This window comes from Haliotis asinina, chromosome 2 (genome assembly GCF_037392515.1).
Source record: "Haliotis asinina isolate JCU_RB_2024 chromosome 2, JCU_Hal_asi_v2, whole genome shotgun sequence".
In the NCBI taxonomy this organism is placed as follows: Eukaryota; Metazoa; Mollusca; class Gastropoda; order Lepetellida; family Haliotidae; genus Haliotis; species Haliotis asinina.
In genome coordinates this window covers 30,140,851-30,155,625 of record NC_090281.1, presented here as the reverse complement: position 1 = coordinate 30,155,625, position 14,775 = coordinate 30,140,851, and the positions used below count along the sequence as shown (strand labels likewise).

The 14,775-nt window shown below is 36.7% G+C and overlaps 1 protein-coding gene across 5 annotated transcripts; it reads right to left on the bottom strand.

The window, feature by feature from the left end:
• Positions 1-4,167: 4,167 nt before the first annotated feature.
• Positions 4,168-13,699, bottom strand: LOC137273566 (ELAV-like protein 1-B). Of its 5 annotated transcripts, none has more exons than XM_067806311.1 (3): positions 13,630-13,699; positions 10,386-10,452; positions 4,168-8,037 (listed from the first exon to the last, which is right to left on the bottom strand). In XM_067806311.1, exon 3 carries the CDS (start codon positions 8,005-8,007, stop codon positions 6,991-6,993), a length of 1,017 nt encoding a protein of 338 aa, XP_067662412.1. In that variant the 5' UTR covers positions 8,008-8,037; positions 10,386-10,452; positions 13,630-13,699; the 3' UTR covers positions 4,168-6,990. The 5 variants fall into 5 exon arrangements, with proteins under 5 accessions (XP_067662412.1, XP_067662414.1, XP_067662411.1 ...); XM_067806313.1 differs by having other exon boundaries at positions 10,386-10,442; positions 13,630-13,660; XM_067806310.1 differs by having other exon boundaries at positions 4,168-8,099; positions 13,630-13,657.
• Between the last annotated feature and the right edge of the window lie 1,076 nt (positions 13,700-14,775).

Here is a 14,775-nt window from a genome sequence, read left to right as displayed (position 1 = left end):
ATCAATATTTCTAGCATTGATAAGATTGGACAGTGTGTGCTTATCTGTAACAGGCAATGAAATAAATGGCAGATATTTGGCTCTTAAGTCGGAGTACATTGTGCACACAAACAATATATGAAATTCATTTTCAATATACCCTAGATTACAGTGTCTACAAATGGATACACTTAGATCTGGCAAGTCTCTTTTGGATTTACGTACATGATCAACTCTCAGATCATGGAAACCTATTCGTAATTTACAAAACGCCCTCATCAGACCTTTATCTTGCAAGTGTGTGATATAAAATTCAGGCTCTAACAAAGTTTTATGGGAGGAATAAAATTCTAAAAAATTCGAGTCATTAAGTGACATCAACCATTCTTGTCGAAAAATATCTTCAAGGCGTTGCTTAAACATACATAGAAAACTCTGTTCATTTCCAACATCCTGCGATATCCACACATAAGAGAAGCCAGTTGAAAAAAGTAATTGTCTAACCTCTGATGTCCAATTTCGCTTGCCATTATCATCCTGCATTTTTAAGAAAATATAACTTTGCCTTGGGTATCTAAATGATTCCATTCTCAATAATTTAAGCCAATATTTTATTATTCTTATTCTACTTGACACAAATATATTACAGCGCCCAGTTTCACCCAAGATAGCCTTATTAGAGGCAAATTTTCCAAGCTTTGATTGTCTCTTGTTGAGGTTAGTGTCTCTGGATAAAAAATAGTAATGTTGAGATGCAGACGTGCAGGCCCAACATTTCCAGGGCTCACATTTTGGTAAAGCCATGATCCATATGCATGGTTTAACATTCAGATTACCTGCCCTTGAGTTCCATCAGCATTTACCAACCAATCAAATGCGAAATGGTAAGAGAGATACTTAATGCGTGCCTAAAAATTCAAAAGCCTGTTTACTTGACAAAAAGACGTCTGTTCCACTGTAAAGGTTTTTAGGCCTTTCTTTTTGTTCAAGGTTTTTCTATATTGAATTTCTTGCAAAATCAGTCATATTCTCAGGGACGTACCACCTTGTTTTTCACATTGCCGGCCTAACAAGAGTGGTTTGGAACCCACATTCTGATTGGAACTACAGACCTGGTAGCGTAGCAAGTCAAACTGGCAAATGGAAATCAAGGGGAGGTAATTGTGCCAACGTACATGATCAAAGGGAAATCAAGGGCAGGTAATTTGAAATATAGAGAAACTAAGCAAGCATCAAGGGTTTTAAGTTTTAAGTTTACTGGAGTCCATTCGGTCGTTTTAACAAATGCTAATGGTGAGGAATGTTCTGCCCTCTTTTCATAAGTTAGTCAGTGAATCTTTGTTTCAGTCTGATTCTGATCAGTTTGTCCTCCTCAGAGGGGTAGTACCAGATACCATACAATTATATGGTCTCTGGTAGTACAAATCAGCACAGTAGTAACAGATCTCAGTGCTATATCTGGTCAGCCACACTGCATCAACCAAGTGCTTGTTTGTTAACAATGTTGGTAAAGTGAACATCAGACCAGTGCTCTCTCCACTGGTGGTTTATTTATCTCGGCCAAAAAGTGCTCATCTATTGGCTCAGTTTTTTATTCATAGTTTCATTCTCAAGCGCCTGATGTTTCATTATTTGTTAAAATTGGTGTTATGACTGTAGTTGGTGTTTGAGGTGTGACAATGCAGAAAGTGTATGAAGTGATACTCCTTGCGGTATATTGGAGGGTATGATTTGATTCGATGCACATAAAGATATGCTAATTTTAGTTACTTTTTCTAAAACAATATTTTTATATCGCGTAACAGTGTAAATGTTTACATAACCGTCGATTTTTTAACAATTATAAGGTCAGTGGTACATATCCCTATACGAAAACAGGTATCAATATATTTATCATCCAATGAAGTATCATGATTGTCAATACTACAATGTATCGTCAGAGCTGTAGTTAGTATGTACATGATATAAGGACTAATGTACTTCACACTTATGAAAGCTCAGGTCAGGTGAAAAGAGGTGCCAAAACCATCTGGGCTGAGTGTGTTCCACAGATGTGTCATCCCAGGTGCATTCCAGTTGTGAGCCAGACTGATACTTTCCCAAAATGTTTTTATTTCTGAAACAACGATGTTTTATCATTTCACACATTATGTGTTAGATGATGATCACATCCACTAAATTATTCATGCATGAGAAAGAGTGAAGAGCCATACATATATATATATATATATATATATACCCTCAAATGATCTAAAAAGGATGATAAAATCCACAATAAAGCTATCGTTTATTTTCTAATGGATTTGTTTTTTAAATCATTCTGTTGAAATCTGCAGCACACTACCAGTACAGCTAATGATTGTTTCACAATGGGATGAATGGTGCTCAATGCTGGATAGAACATCATTGTAGAAATTTTGCAGGATTCCCATGTGTGGTGGCTCCTTTGGAATTCATAGTTCATTGAGCATAAGGTAGTTTGATGTGGATATGGGACATGGCCATTGTGTTTGATGTTCATCAATGGCCATTACATGAAAGTCGCTTTCAAGTCTGGGGCATTTGTGTCAATGATGTTTATCAATGTGCATCATGTTATCATGGTTCTCATGCAGTAAACAGATGGTGCACAGACTCAAATGCTGACAGCTGGCAATGTCTCTTTAATTGATGGCATCAATCTATGCTCAAAGAAATGGCCCTCTCAGAGAGCATGGACCACATGGACACCTTCCAACATGACCAATGTTATCTCACCATTATATGGATCCATCACGATCACACCAGCAGTTCTCTACCAGATGTTGATCTGAGTATGAGGGTTGGTGGGGTAGACTTGTGTTTTAAGAGTTTGTTAGTCATGGTAAAGATTCAGGTTCGATTTTCCACATGGGTACATGTAAAGCACATTTCTGTGGCCCCTACCATGATACAGATGGATAATTGCTAAAACCTGCGTAAAACTCATCCACCATATCACCAGGGTATATGTTCAGATAACTCTCCACTATACCCTGGATGCATCTACAGCCAAATTAATTTATTACTTAACCAACAGTAGCACTATCTTCATGGATACACGTTGTTAGTGTTGGAACTCTGGGTTTGCTGCAGGGGTCATCTGTGGGTTTCACCTGCATTGTAGATGGTAACACAAATAGGGATGTATGAGTGCATGAACACAGACTGAAACTGCTTGAATGTAGGCCCTTGATATAGAACCAAGGGCCTACAGGTTTGTTCTGATGGCAGTAATATTCCAAATAAGTTATGTCTTGCAGGAGACCATATAAAATTCACTCCAGAGTACTGCAGTTTGATGCAAACAAAACAAACTCCTGGTGATTCTACCATGAACAAAGTTTCTTTTTTCAACATGACAATCAGCTTCACTCCAGCCATACAACAACAGCCCGCAAATACTTGAGTTTGGATGAGACAATCAGTGGCTAATGTCCTCCGCATCCATCTTTGCAATGATATGCGTCTACCAGTAAGCGCGCCTGACCATCCAATCCTGTTTGTAGTCACTTATGATATGTATGGGTTGCTGAAGTCCAAATCTTTCTTGGATCTTCTCTGTTGCGTCTACTCTTCAACAAAAGTAGGGGGATAATGAACTTTCAGTTTGGATAGGAAGTGTAAGAATGCACCACCACTTCCCTCTATTACCACCCCTAAACACAACGCATGATATGCATGGGCACAACGCAGTAGCCCCATACACGTACACGTTTTCAAGTTCGAGAAATCACTTGGAACATTTTGACTCTAATCTTGCATCACACATGCTAGCGTTTGTTCTAGTTTGTTTCAAAATGAAAATCATATACATGCAAATTACATGCCATACACCACTCATCTTTCAAAAGCGACTACATTCCAAACAACTATGGCTGTAAGGAAGTGCAAGTGGTGATTCACTCGCAAAATATTCAATAATATCATATCAACTTTGATTGGCTGCTCCTAATAAAAAAATTGAAGATCCCCTACTTTTTTTAAGAGTATAATTTAAACATCAGTTCATGCACTGATTTTGTCAGATATGGTTATGCATTGTTTTACACGATCTAGGATACTATGACATGCCAACAAGGTCAGTAAAAGCCTGCCAAACCGATGCCAGGTTGCTGAAGACCAATTCTAACTTAGATCTTCAACAGGAACAAAGACATCAAACAGATCAATTCTTGAAAGTAATGTATTTTTCACATGGTTTATACTCGAGAAATAAAATTCACATGTCAACAATTATTCTGTACAGCAACAAGAACAGCTGAATGTGACAAGAACTGCTTCAACATCATTTTAACCTTTCCTTCAGACCTGTCAGACTCGCATATTGTAAGAAAATACATTTCTAACTTTTTAAAGCTTTAAAACAATAAGTATACCCAACCGACAGAAAATGGTACAATGAAATATTTAGGGATGAGGAAGGGTATTTTCTGCACATACTACGAAGGAAAAACAATGAATCAAGTAATGTTTTGTGGTACTGCCATGTTTGTGTATAAGTACTGACCTTAGTGAATCTTCTGCTGAAAATGCTCATCCCAAATGATTAAAACAAGTACAATGATATCTCATAATTCACTACATGTAACTTCTAGCAAATCCAAATGGAAACAAAATGGCTGGAAAAACCTATATTTTTTTCATCTTGACACAAATGAGAACAAGCCATGTTCAACGTCCCATGATATACCCATCATAAACAATAACAACATAATCATGTCCCTTTTCAGATCATAAATCCCATCAAAATGATTTCAGCAGGAACTTAGCAGGCACATACTCGTGTCACATGCTAAGGCCAGATGGCGTCAATAAGACCAATCATATTTGTTTCACAGATTTTTGTCCTCAGAAAACCTGAATGCAGGAGGGAAAAAACACATTCAGTAAAATCAAACACCAAAGTAATATTCCTCTTAAATACTGAAAATATTTTACTTCTGTCAAGTTATGAAGTGTAAATGAGCGAAAAACAATTTCTTGTAAGTTTATATTTTGGATCATTAAAACCATTTGGTTTTTATTTTTTTTGTGGGAGAAAATTTTTGTTTTCTTTCTTATTCATGAAAAATATGACTGCCTAATCTGTAAAACAAGGTACTGGTCTGGCCTTAACCTGAGAAAAACAAAATGCAAGAATTTACCAGGCACTGAAGATACTTGTGTCACCTGATAGAATGGACAAAAACAACTGGAACAAAAATCTGTTTCACACACGAAACAGTAGGCACAAACTTGAATGAAAGCCATCAGTTCAACACTGAACCAGTAATGTATGTACATGCTGAAATACACAATAAGTATTTAACACGTAAACATGATGAAAACAGGAAATCAAATTCCTGAATAATAGCAAACCTGGGAATACCAATGTCATTGAGAGTTCCATTTGCTTCAGTTTAATTAATGTTTTGATCCATAATTTGAGCATTACAATGGTAAAAGATTGTAAGAGTTCTGGATTGTCCTCATGCAGTACACACATCTATCAACATATATACCCAGAATGCACTGCTTATCCTATGAAGGTAAATTCTAGGAGTGACAGAGTCAGATTTTTACGCTGCTTTAAGCAATATTCCAGCAATATCATGCTGGGAACACCAGAAATTGGTTTCAAACATTATATCCTAATGGGGAATTGACACAGGTCTTCAGCATAACAAATAAACGCTTTATCAGGTCCCACTCCACCAGCAGCGCACCGAGCTTTGAGTATGACGACCTAATTTTAATGAGAGCTACATTCTACAGAAATGCATGTATTGAACATATATTCAAAAACATAAATTTTCTCTGAAATACCAACTTTGATTATCACTTACTTGTGAAAGAAACATGGATTGACTCACAAAAATAACTGCAATGAGAGCATCTCTAATATCAGCAGAAAGCTTTGTGATATCATGAAAGCAATTTGATTTTGAGAGCTCTTTCAGAGGAACTACTTTTGAAAAATGCTCACAAAGCTGTGCATGACAATGGGTTCTGTGTAAATGATATATAATGCTTGTTAACTTTAAAGAAATGAGAATACAGAAAGTAAACATTTAACACAAAAAGTTGCCTTTCTGCATTATCTTTTCAAAAACCTGTCAGTTTGCATATTTTGGCATGGTCAAGGAGTGTTACCATGGTCATCACTGAATCAACCTTCACCTGTTAAGTTGTGACAAAACTGTAAATAGTGAGCATGATTTGTTGGTATACAGTCACTATTCAGGATATCTGCCATCACAATATCTTAATGTAAGTGTGCCATTATCAAAGAAACTGATATGTTTTATCTCTTGTGTAAAGTGGTATTCCACTGATGACATAAGATTTTGCGCTGGCTAAAATGATCGATAATCAGAAAAAAATCATAAACAGGAAATATTATCTATGAGTATCAATATGAAAATTGCGTTACTGACAATTTGATACATCAATTTTGGCGATGAAAAAAGGTTTCCTCACACAAGATGCACATTCAACACTTTATTCATGGTCTGCTTTTAAATTATGTTCAGGATCTTTTATTAATAATCCATTAAAAAATGTCACCATTCAACAGTGACATGAAATATATTCATTTATTTCTGGTGTATTTGGCATTTTTGCTCTAAGTTAATTTATAGCCAACCCTGGCAAGATTACTATGCATTGATGTCTCCGTTAGAAAATGATTCCTCTAACAAACATTACCGTAATTATATTTTATCTTATCTGCTTTTCACCTGGCATATAACCATGACAACTTCATGTATAAAATGTGGACTTGCAATCAGTGGTTAGTTTTATCAATACAAGTCACAAATGCCAAGCACCTCAATGCAAACAATTAAGCAGAAAACCGCATCAGCTGACCCTCCTAATAAAACAAAGCAATCCTTAGGCTACATCTTTTAATCCCCCAAACTCACATCAACAACGTTTGAATAACATTTTACCTTTCATGTTCAGTTCTGTGGTTTCACAGTTAAAATCAAACTGCATACGAACTGCAAATTATTTTTTGAAGGAAACCTGCAACTGCTTGCCATTATACCACATACCATTACGGGCCCTTATGGCATATTCTGCCTCCTGGTAATTCGGCATGGTGACAAAGCCAAAGCCTTTACTTACACCTTTAGCCTGATCCATCATGACCGTGACCTTGCTGACCGTGCCACATGGGCCGAACAGCTCCCACAGAACACGATCATCGGCATCAGTGCCTATGTTGTAAACAAACAGAACATGTCCTTCTTGTACTTCATCTAAACCTTGACCATGGTACTGTGAATGTTGTCCACCACTGTAGTTGCTACCATTACCATTCTGACTGCCCATTGGGTTGAAGTGGGGTCGGTTTCTCTGGTTCCTCATGGGTCCTGGTGAGTTGAAGCGGGGTTTGAAGCCCATCCCATGGAATGGTGGAGGAGGTGGCGGCATTGGTGGGGCCTTGACCTTCTTGGAACTATCATCTGCGAACTTGATCAACAGGTTGTCTGGTGAATCAGGTGGGGCCTTACCATTCAGGTACTCAATGGCAGTTTCTGCTTCTGACCTCTTGCTGTAGAGGACAAAGCCAACCCTTTTTGAGATTCCTGTGTTCAAATCTACAAGAACTCGACTTTGTACAATGTCACCATAAGGGTTGAAATAGTTGTTCAGTTCGTTCTCACCCCAGTATAAGGGAATGCTACGAATGTACAAGTTAGCTCCCTTTACCGTTTCTCCAGAGTCTCCCTTCCGTGAATACGCCACTTTTATCCTCTTGTGCTGCATCTGAAGACCATTCAAGGTTGTGATGGCTCGTTCTGCATCATTCTCATTATCATAGTCAACAAACCCGAAACCATAGCTGTACCCAGTCTTCTTGTCTCGGACTATCTTGGCCATCTTGATTGGCCCAATACTGAGGAACATTGACCTGAACTCCTCATCTGTGAGGGTTTGGGGGAGATAGTTGATGATCAGGTTGGTTTTGGAATCCACCACATTGTCTGAGTAGTCCTGAGAACATCCTTCGAAATCCATACCTCTCAGCTGAATTATGACCACACACTTCTTGGAAATCCATTATGGATAAATGAAAAAAAAGTCAGAAAAAAATGGTTAAAGGGTTGTGCCTGTCAAAAGAAAATTTGCATGTTAATGAAAATTCTACAAGTTTCAATGTGATTTTCAACAAACTTGTGCATTCTTTGAAGACTTCCAAAATCACATTATTCTCAAGGCACAGACAGGCTTTTCAATTTCTTGATTAGATTGAGAAGCATGCTGTCATCTGATGTTAATAAATGAATGGGCCCTTGTTGCCAAGGATTGGGAAAGGCAGGGGCCATGGGCCACTTTGCACATTAGAATGAAAAATGACCCATTAAAATTTTGAACTTTACTATTAATACAAGGGCAGAAGCCCTTTCTAAATTCAGAAAATGTCTACTAATTCCCAAATTGGCCCATTGTGGAAGGTCTCTATCCCAATTCCTGGTTGCATACAAAGGCAAACCATGTCTAAATGTTTCAATGTTTCAAAGTTCCAAAAGGCAGGTGAAGTTGGAATAGATGTGAATATTTCTGATTACTTCTGAAAACGGTTTAGTGAGCAAGTGTAATTTCTCTAATTTGTACAATTTTCCAGCAAGATCTCAAAGGGACACTGGAGCTGAGATTCATACATTGTACCCATGTGGAGAACTCATTCGTAACCAACTCATGTTATTCCAAGACATGCCAAATCGAAGGATTTCATATTGATGTAGGAACATCAGAACTACTTCAAACAGGAACAATAACGGAGTAAACTCTATCCCTCTTTGATCCTAATGGTACTTAACATCAACAGAGTACTCGTACATTGTATTGCTGTTTTTGCTATTTGTTTTAAAGAATATACCAGCTTGATACAACTACAGTAAGAAGAGAAACATTTCTCAATGACATATTCTCACATATCTGTTACCAGATGTTCACCATATCATTCCAATTATATTTCTAAATATGGTTTAGTAATCACAAATGAGAATGGTTTTATTAAATACGGAATTGACATTTATTGCAAAAACACAAGCTACATTAAATTCCAAAGCAGAAACTACGAAATGACTTTAACATATTTCTCAAACTGAGCTTTTGTGTAACCTTGCTGTCATAACTCAAGTGGAATTTTAACTGACTTCGGTGAACAACATAAGAATGAGCTAAAGAACGTCAGACTAAAATATTTCCAGAAATGTGAAATATATGTCCAGTGTTAAAGATTATAGTTGATTAGTTATACAGATATAATAATAGCTTTGTTTTGAAACTCTTAGAGATTTATAATTAAATTTCCCAAAACTGTGGGAAGCGCACGTACAATCACCACGACAAGCTCACAAGATCGTAAGAACATACACTCATTTGCACTAGTGAGAGCTGTTATGTCAACCAGCCCACATGCGTGTATTTGAATCTCTGTTTCTTATCAAAACATTGACATTAGACAGCACAATTTGTTCAGCTCATCTTCAGTGCTTTCAATATAATGACAGATATTTTTAATGATTTTTAATCAATAGCACAATGCCATAAACGATTTAAGTAGTCGGGATTACTTTTATCAAAGCACTCTATCTACTACATACATTCTGATTGGTTTCCACACTTTACAAGCTTCGAGGGGGAGGAGGAGGGGGCGAGTCTTCTTGGAGGTTACAGAAAGGGGCGAGTGGTGACAAATGGCAGAACTGTATCCAGTCCCCGCAAAGTCAAAATCTCAAAGCCAAGCATGATATTAAATGTCAGTGAACAGTAACATTGAAAATTGTGAAAATAAACCAATGTCGTTGGGAAACGAACTTTCTAAAAAATTGGCAAAATGTATAATTTAGTGCGGGATGTTGAATTTTATATGGATATTTAAGGAAACCCTGGACTTTTGCATACTTATGCTCATCTGTTGTGTACACCATGATAAAATACTTCTTTTCATGTTACAAATATCATTCAAATATAAATTCGAACAAAATTAATTTGTTTCCTCAATGAAAATATTTGACAAAGTCACGATTATGCAATTTAGGCCACAACGCATTTTCAAATCCATAAGCCAGTGTTATTTGCATTATAATTAACAGATTTAAGCAATATTAAATATGCATTTAGAGTTGTAATAACATTATTACTTACAATGAAACCAGAAAATTCTTTCGATAACCATAAAGTAAAATGCAGATAAATACAAACTTGGTAATAATGCAGGGCATATACTTATGATTACAATAATTTCAATCATGAAAAAAATCACTTATTCAAGCAATTTATTAGTAGAGAACCCCATACAAACATAATATGGAGAGAGTTAAACATGATAAATAAATAAATAAATCATAAATTAATCATGAATAAGATATAATAATATAAACAGTTACCTCCGATATCCTAGGAACGGCAAAAAAATATTCTCAGATTAATTTTCTCACAGGATGCTGATAAAATCTAGTAAATAAAATACATATAAATGATACTCATAATAAACGTGATGATATATATACATATATATATATGATAAACATGTATAGCATAAATAAATGTGAACTTTGCGACCTGAGCATGCACTGCAAGGTGTAAACACGGAAGACACACCAGGAATATAACACGGTACACAAATCAATTCAATGAAAATGTCTCAAATCATGTAACCATAAATATACTTAAACAATAAAATAATAAATAAGCAAAAGCACCTTGGCAAAACATAACATCAAATAAACAGTCATTTTGAGCTACATAGGCCTTGAAAGGTTTGTTCAAAAAATATTTATGTCACAATGATTAAGTGTTCATTAATCCACTGACCATATCAAAAGCTGATCATCTCCTATCCTGACACATTAAAACTAGTAGTGACTTATTTGAAATTTTTTTATTAAACTATTCAAAATTCTTCAAAATATGTCAGATACTGCAATCAAAATCTCCATATCTAAATAAATTAAATGTTGAAATGTTTAACAGTTAACTTGTCTGATCTCTATAAAATGAAGTCAAGTGTGGATGGGTATAAATCTTTTCAGTGTTTGCCTTTGACATGAAAATTTTGGAGTCATCATGACTTGTTTGTGTCACGAGAAGGAGTCATGGATATGTTTTGGGGAGTCAACTTCAGTATGGAACTTTCATCAAGACATCAACTTTGATTGTTTAATGATGAAAAAAAACCCAAGGTAATGCAGGTCAGGTATATAATCAGCGCTGAGCAATTAACTGGCAAACAATAAACTAAGTAGTTTTAAACAACAGCAAGTTACATGTTTAGATTATACGAACCTATTTCGTTGTTATGATGCAAGCTTTTAAATTCAATGCGTATTTGAGATAATGTGTGTGTGTGAGTGAAATACACAGGTTTTCTGAGTCAGGGCAAACACTCAAACATGAGCAAGTATGGTCTTACATCGCTTTCAGCAATATTCCAGCAATATCACGGCGAGGACACCAGAAATGATCTTCATACATTGTACCCATGTGGAGAATCAAACCCAGGTCTTCAGTGGAATGAGCAAACACTCTAACCACCAAGCTTGCCCACTGCCCCAGAACAGTATTCAAAATTTGCCAGAATGTGACAGTTAAGTGAGTGATCCACCAACAATGCCTTTCTCAGACAATTACCACTTGTGAACAGGCCATGAGCACTAAACTAGAAACAAATATGAACAAAAACTGGGGCCTTAAACCCATGATCAAAAGTTTGGGGCATTCACAGGGATGACAACTCTGAACAGAGACTTGTGGCATCTTGGATGACTTGGCCATCTGTGCTCATCCTAAACCCTTCCTTCAGGTAACTCACACTTTAACCAATATATTGGACAGGCTAGGAAAAGCTATTTTAGGTCTTTAAGCTGTCAGGAAACTACAACACCACTCTACCCATCAAGCCAAGGATACACATAGCTTTAGTGATAACATTCAAACAAAAATACTCCACCTCAATGTACAGTCAAGTCTTGTTGATCCGACATTGTCTGTTGCAGAGCAAATTTTCAGACTAATGAAATGTCAGACTAAATAATTGAGATTAAATTACATTAATCCAAATTGTTACCAACAAAAGCGTCGGGTAAATCCAATTGTCGCATAAACGGAGGTCGCATTCACAAGACTTGACTGTATATTGCCTACCCAAACTGGCCTATTATCAGAGTTCTTGAATGATATTCATTGACTGATTGATCATGGAACAAATGTTTTAAGAAAATGTTTCTTCACTTAAGGCTTAAAAACCTTTATCATGAATTTCTGTGTCTCATATGAAGTTGCATTTCCATAAATCCAATCAATACTCGAGTACAATATGATTTTCACATTTGACATTACCAATTTGTACAGACACCTAAAAAATGACTTTTGAATGAATGACAACTTTCAGAACCAACTGTGGCATTTCAACATTCGGACTTGAATGATCAAATACTCCAGCTTTAGGATATTAGCTGGTATGGTTTGTTTGTTATTTAAATGTTTGTCTGCAAAATTTCAGGTATATGATGGTTGTCAGTAAATAATCTAGCCAGGGCCTGGTCATTCAGTTTTTGGCATAAGATGAAATGCATCAAACAAGTCAGCTAACTTGACCACCCGATTGCCTCTTAAAATACAATAAGCATGGGATCCTGAAGACCCATTCCAACCAAGTTCTATAAGGATTTGCGGATATACAAATGGCAAGACTTCTGCCTGTATCCCTACTACATTTTAATGAGGAGAAAATCTCTTTGAGGGGCAGTTCTAGAAGTTGGATATGTCTTTGAATATGTTCAGATACAAATAAAGAAACATGTTAAAACTCATCCTTATCAGTTGATGAATATATATTCAGCTGATAGGATTTGACGAGAACGAAGTTTAAGGGGGATATGGGCGGAAATCTTTCCCTTTGGCTTTGGAAAATTCTCCTGTATGGGAAATACAGCTAGTATATGACCGATTGTCATCGTCATCCACCTGATTTGTAATGTAATCTCAAACATGTTAAGAGGAAATGAGCATGCTAATGTTTAGTTGATTACACAATCTATTGTGATATATATCACTATTTTTGAAATGGTATGGTTAACTGATGGGGAAGGTTTTACAGTATTAGGTATGACAACGTAACACAGTGGACAGTCACATGTGCCATGACTACATCCTATAAGTGTGCAGCAAAACCTACACCATGCAATATATACAAATTACAACATATCTTAGATTAATCAGTTAACAGTCAATACTTCTATCAGGTTGAAACCCTGGGATTAGTGGGAAACTTCTCGCATAAAGATTAGAAGTGATTTCATGTTTTGGCAAGTTTATCACACAAGTTGTAGATCATCCATCAAACTCTTATAGAAGTTAAAATGGAATTTCAACCACACTGTATAGAATCAGAATTAGTTTCTTGATTGATAAGAAGACTGATATCTGCTCAGAGCCTCTTCAAAAAGAAGAAAGTGGTTCTGATTTCAGAAATTCAAAGTGACTCAATTTAATAAGAACACACCGCGTGCTTTTCTCAATTACGTGGTCAAAATGTCAGAAATAAAATCGAGGTAACATGTTATCTCGACGTGTTCCCATTACTTCTCACATAAAGCTGAATCAACCCAAACACAACATTCACGCACGCACCTGAATAAATGGCGGAAACAAAATGAAAGGGACGCATGCGCCTGATCAAGCTCCCCACGGCGACAGCCCTTTCGCACACATGAGCAGGAAGGCAACACAATTGTCAAGCACTGTACATGAGCTTCATGCCGCACAACGGAAGGGAAGTAAATACGTTGCCTAGACGTACTTGCTTATCACTAAAGAATACATAAATAAACGGAAAAGAACGGAAATTGTTGAACGGGCCAAGGACAATCATACGAAGGTTACGGGAATATACGTGGTGTTTCGTGATGTATTTTGCTTTAGTTTCCGTCTCACCGATGGCAAATGCCCTTTTGCTGTCTGGAGTACGTAAAATCAGGGATACTCTATAATCTCTATATAGGCTCCCTGGTAAAATATAGTGAGATTCGATCATTTCACGTCAGTCAAAATGCTTGTTTGTTGTTTAACGACACACTCAAACAAGAAAAGCAAAGATGGACGTACTTGAGTAAATTAAGCAATTTAGTGAGAAGGACGTGAGATTGAGGGATGATCGAGTCTGATTTCAAGAGCACCACGAAAACCTAGTTCATATGAATAAACTCGTATTCCAGCCAAGGCCTACATTGAGCACACCTTGGTATGTGCGAAGTCGTCTAGTAATATACTGGATCAGAGACCATATCGGTATATGGTCTCTAGCTGGACTACACGAAAACCATATCTTCATCTGTCACAGACTTCTGAAAGCGATCGGTACTCTAATCGCAAATATTGTACTCTCATCTCCAGTATATGAGGTTTTATATCAAGGGTCATTAATTGTCAAGTCTAACTCTGCCTTGACATGAAGTACAAGTGACAGGCGGGGAAAAAGAAAATATGGTCCTATGTGATGCGCTCGGCAATCGTGGTGCTGTTACTGAACACGCTTTTCGAACCGATTCTAGGAAACCCGCCTGCCCTTCGCGAAATTCCAGGAAAGGTTAATGGGCGTACTAAGTGCTGTCATGGAATGGATTTTCCGATTCTTCAGCTGAAAAATATGCGCTGAACTGAAATGTAATAGTGTACTCTATATAGGGCTGGATATTGCGCTGATTTTCATATTGCGATATATCTCAGTAATGTAAGAGATATTGCATCATGTATTGTGATATAATGACTGGAAGGTTT

What these genes read in the sequence shown, in the direction of transcription:
- LOC137273566 (XM_067806311.1), bottom strand. Translation starts at nt 8,007, where the DNA reads ATGGATTTCGAAGGATGTTCTCAGGACTACTCAGACAATGTGGTGGAT.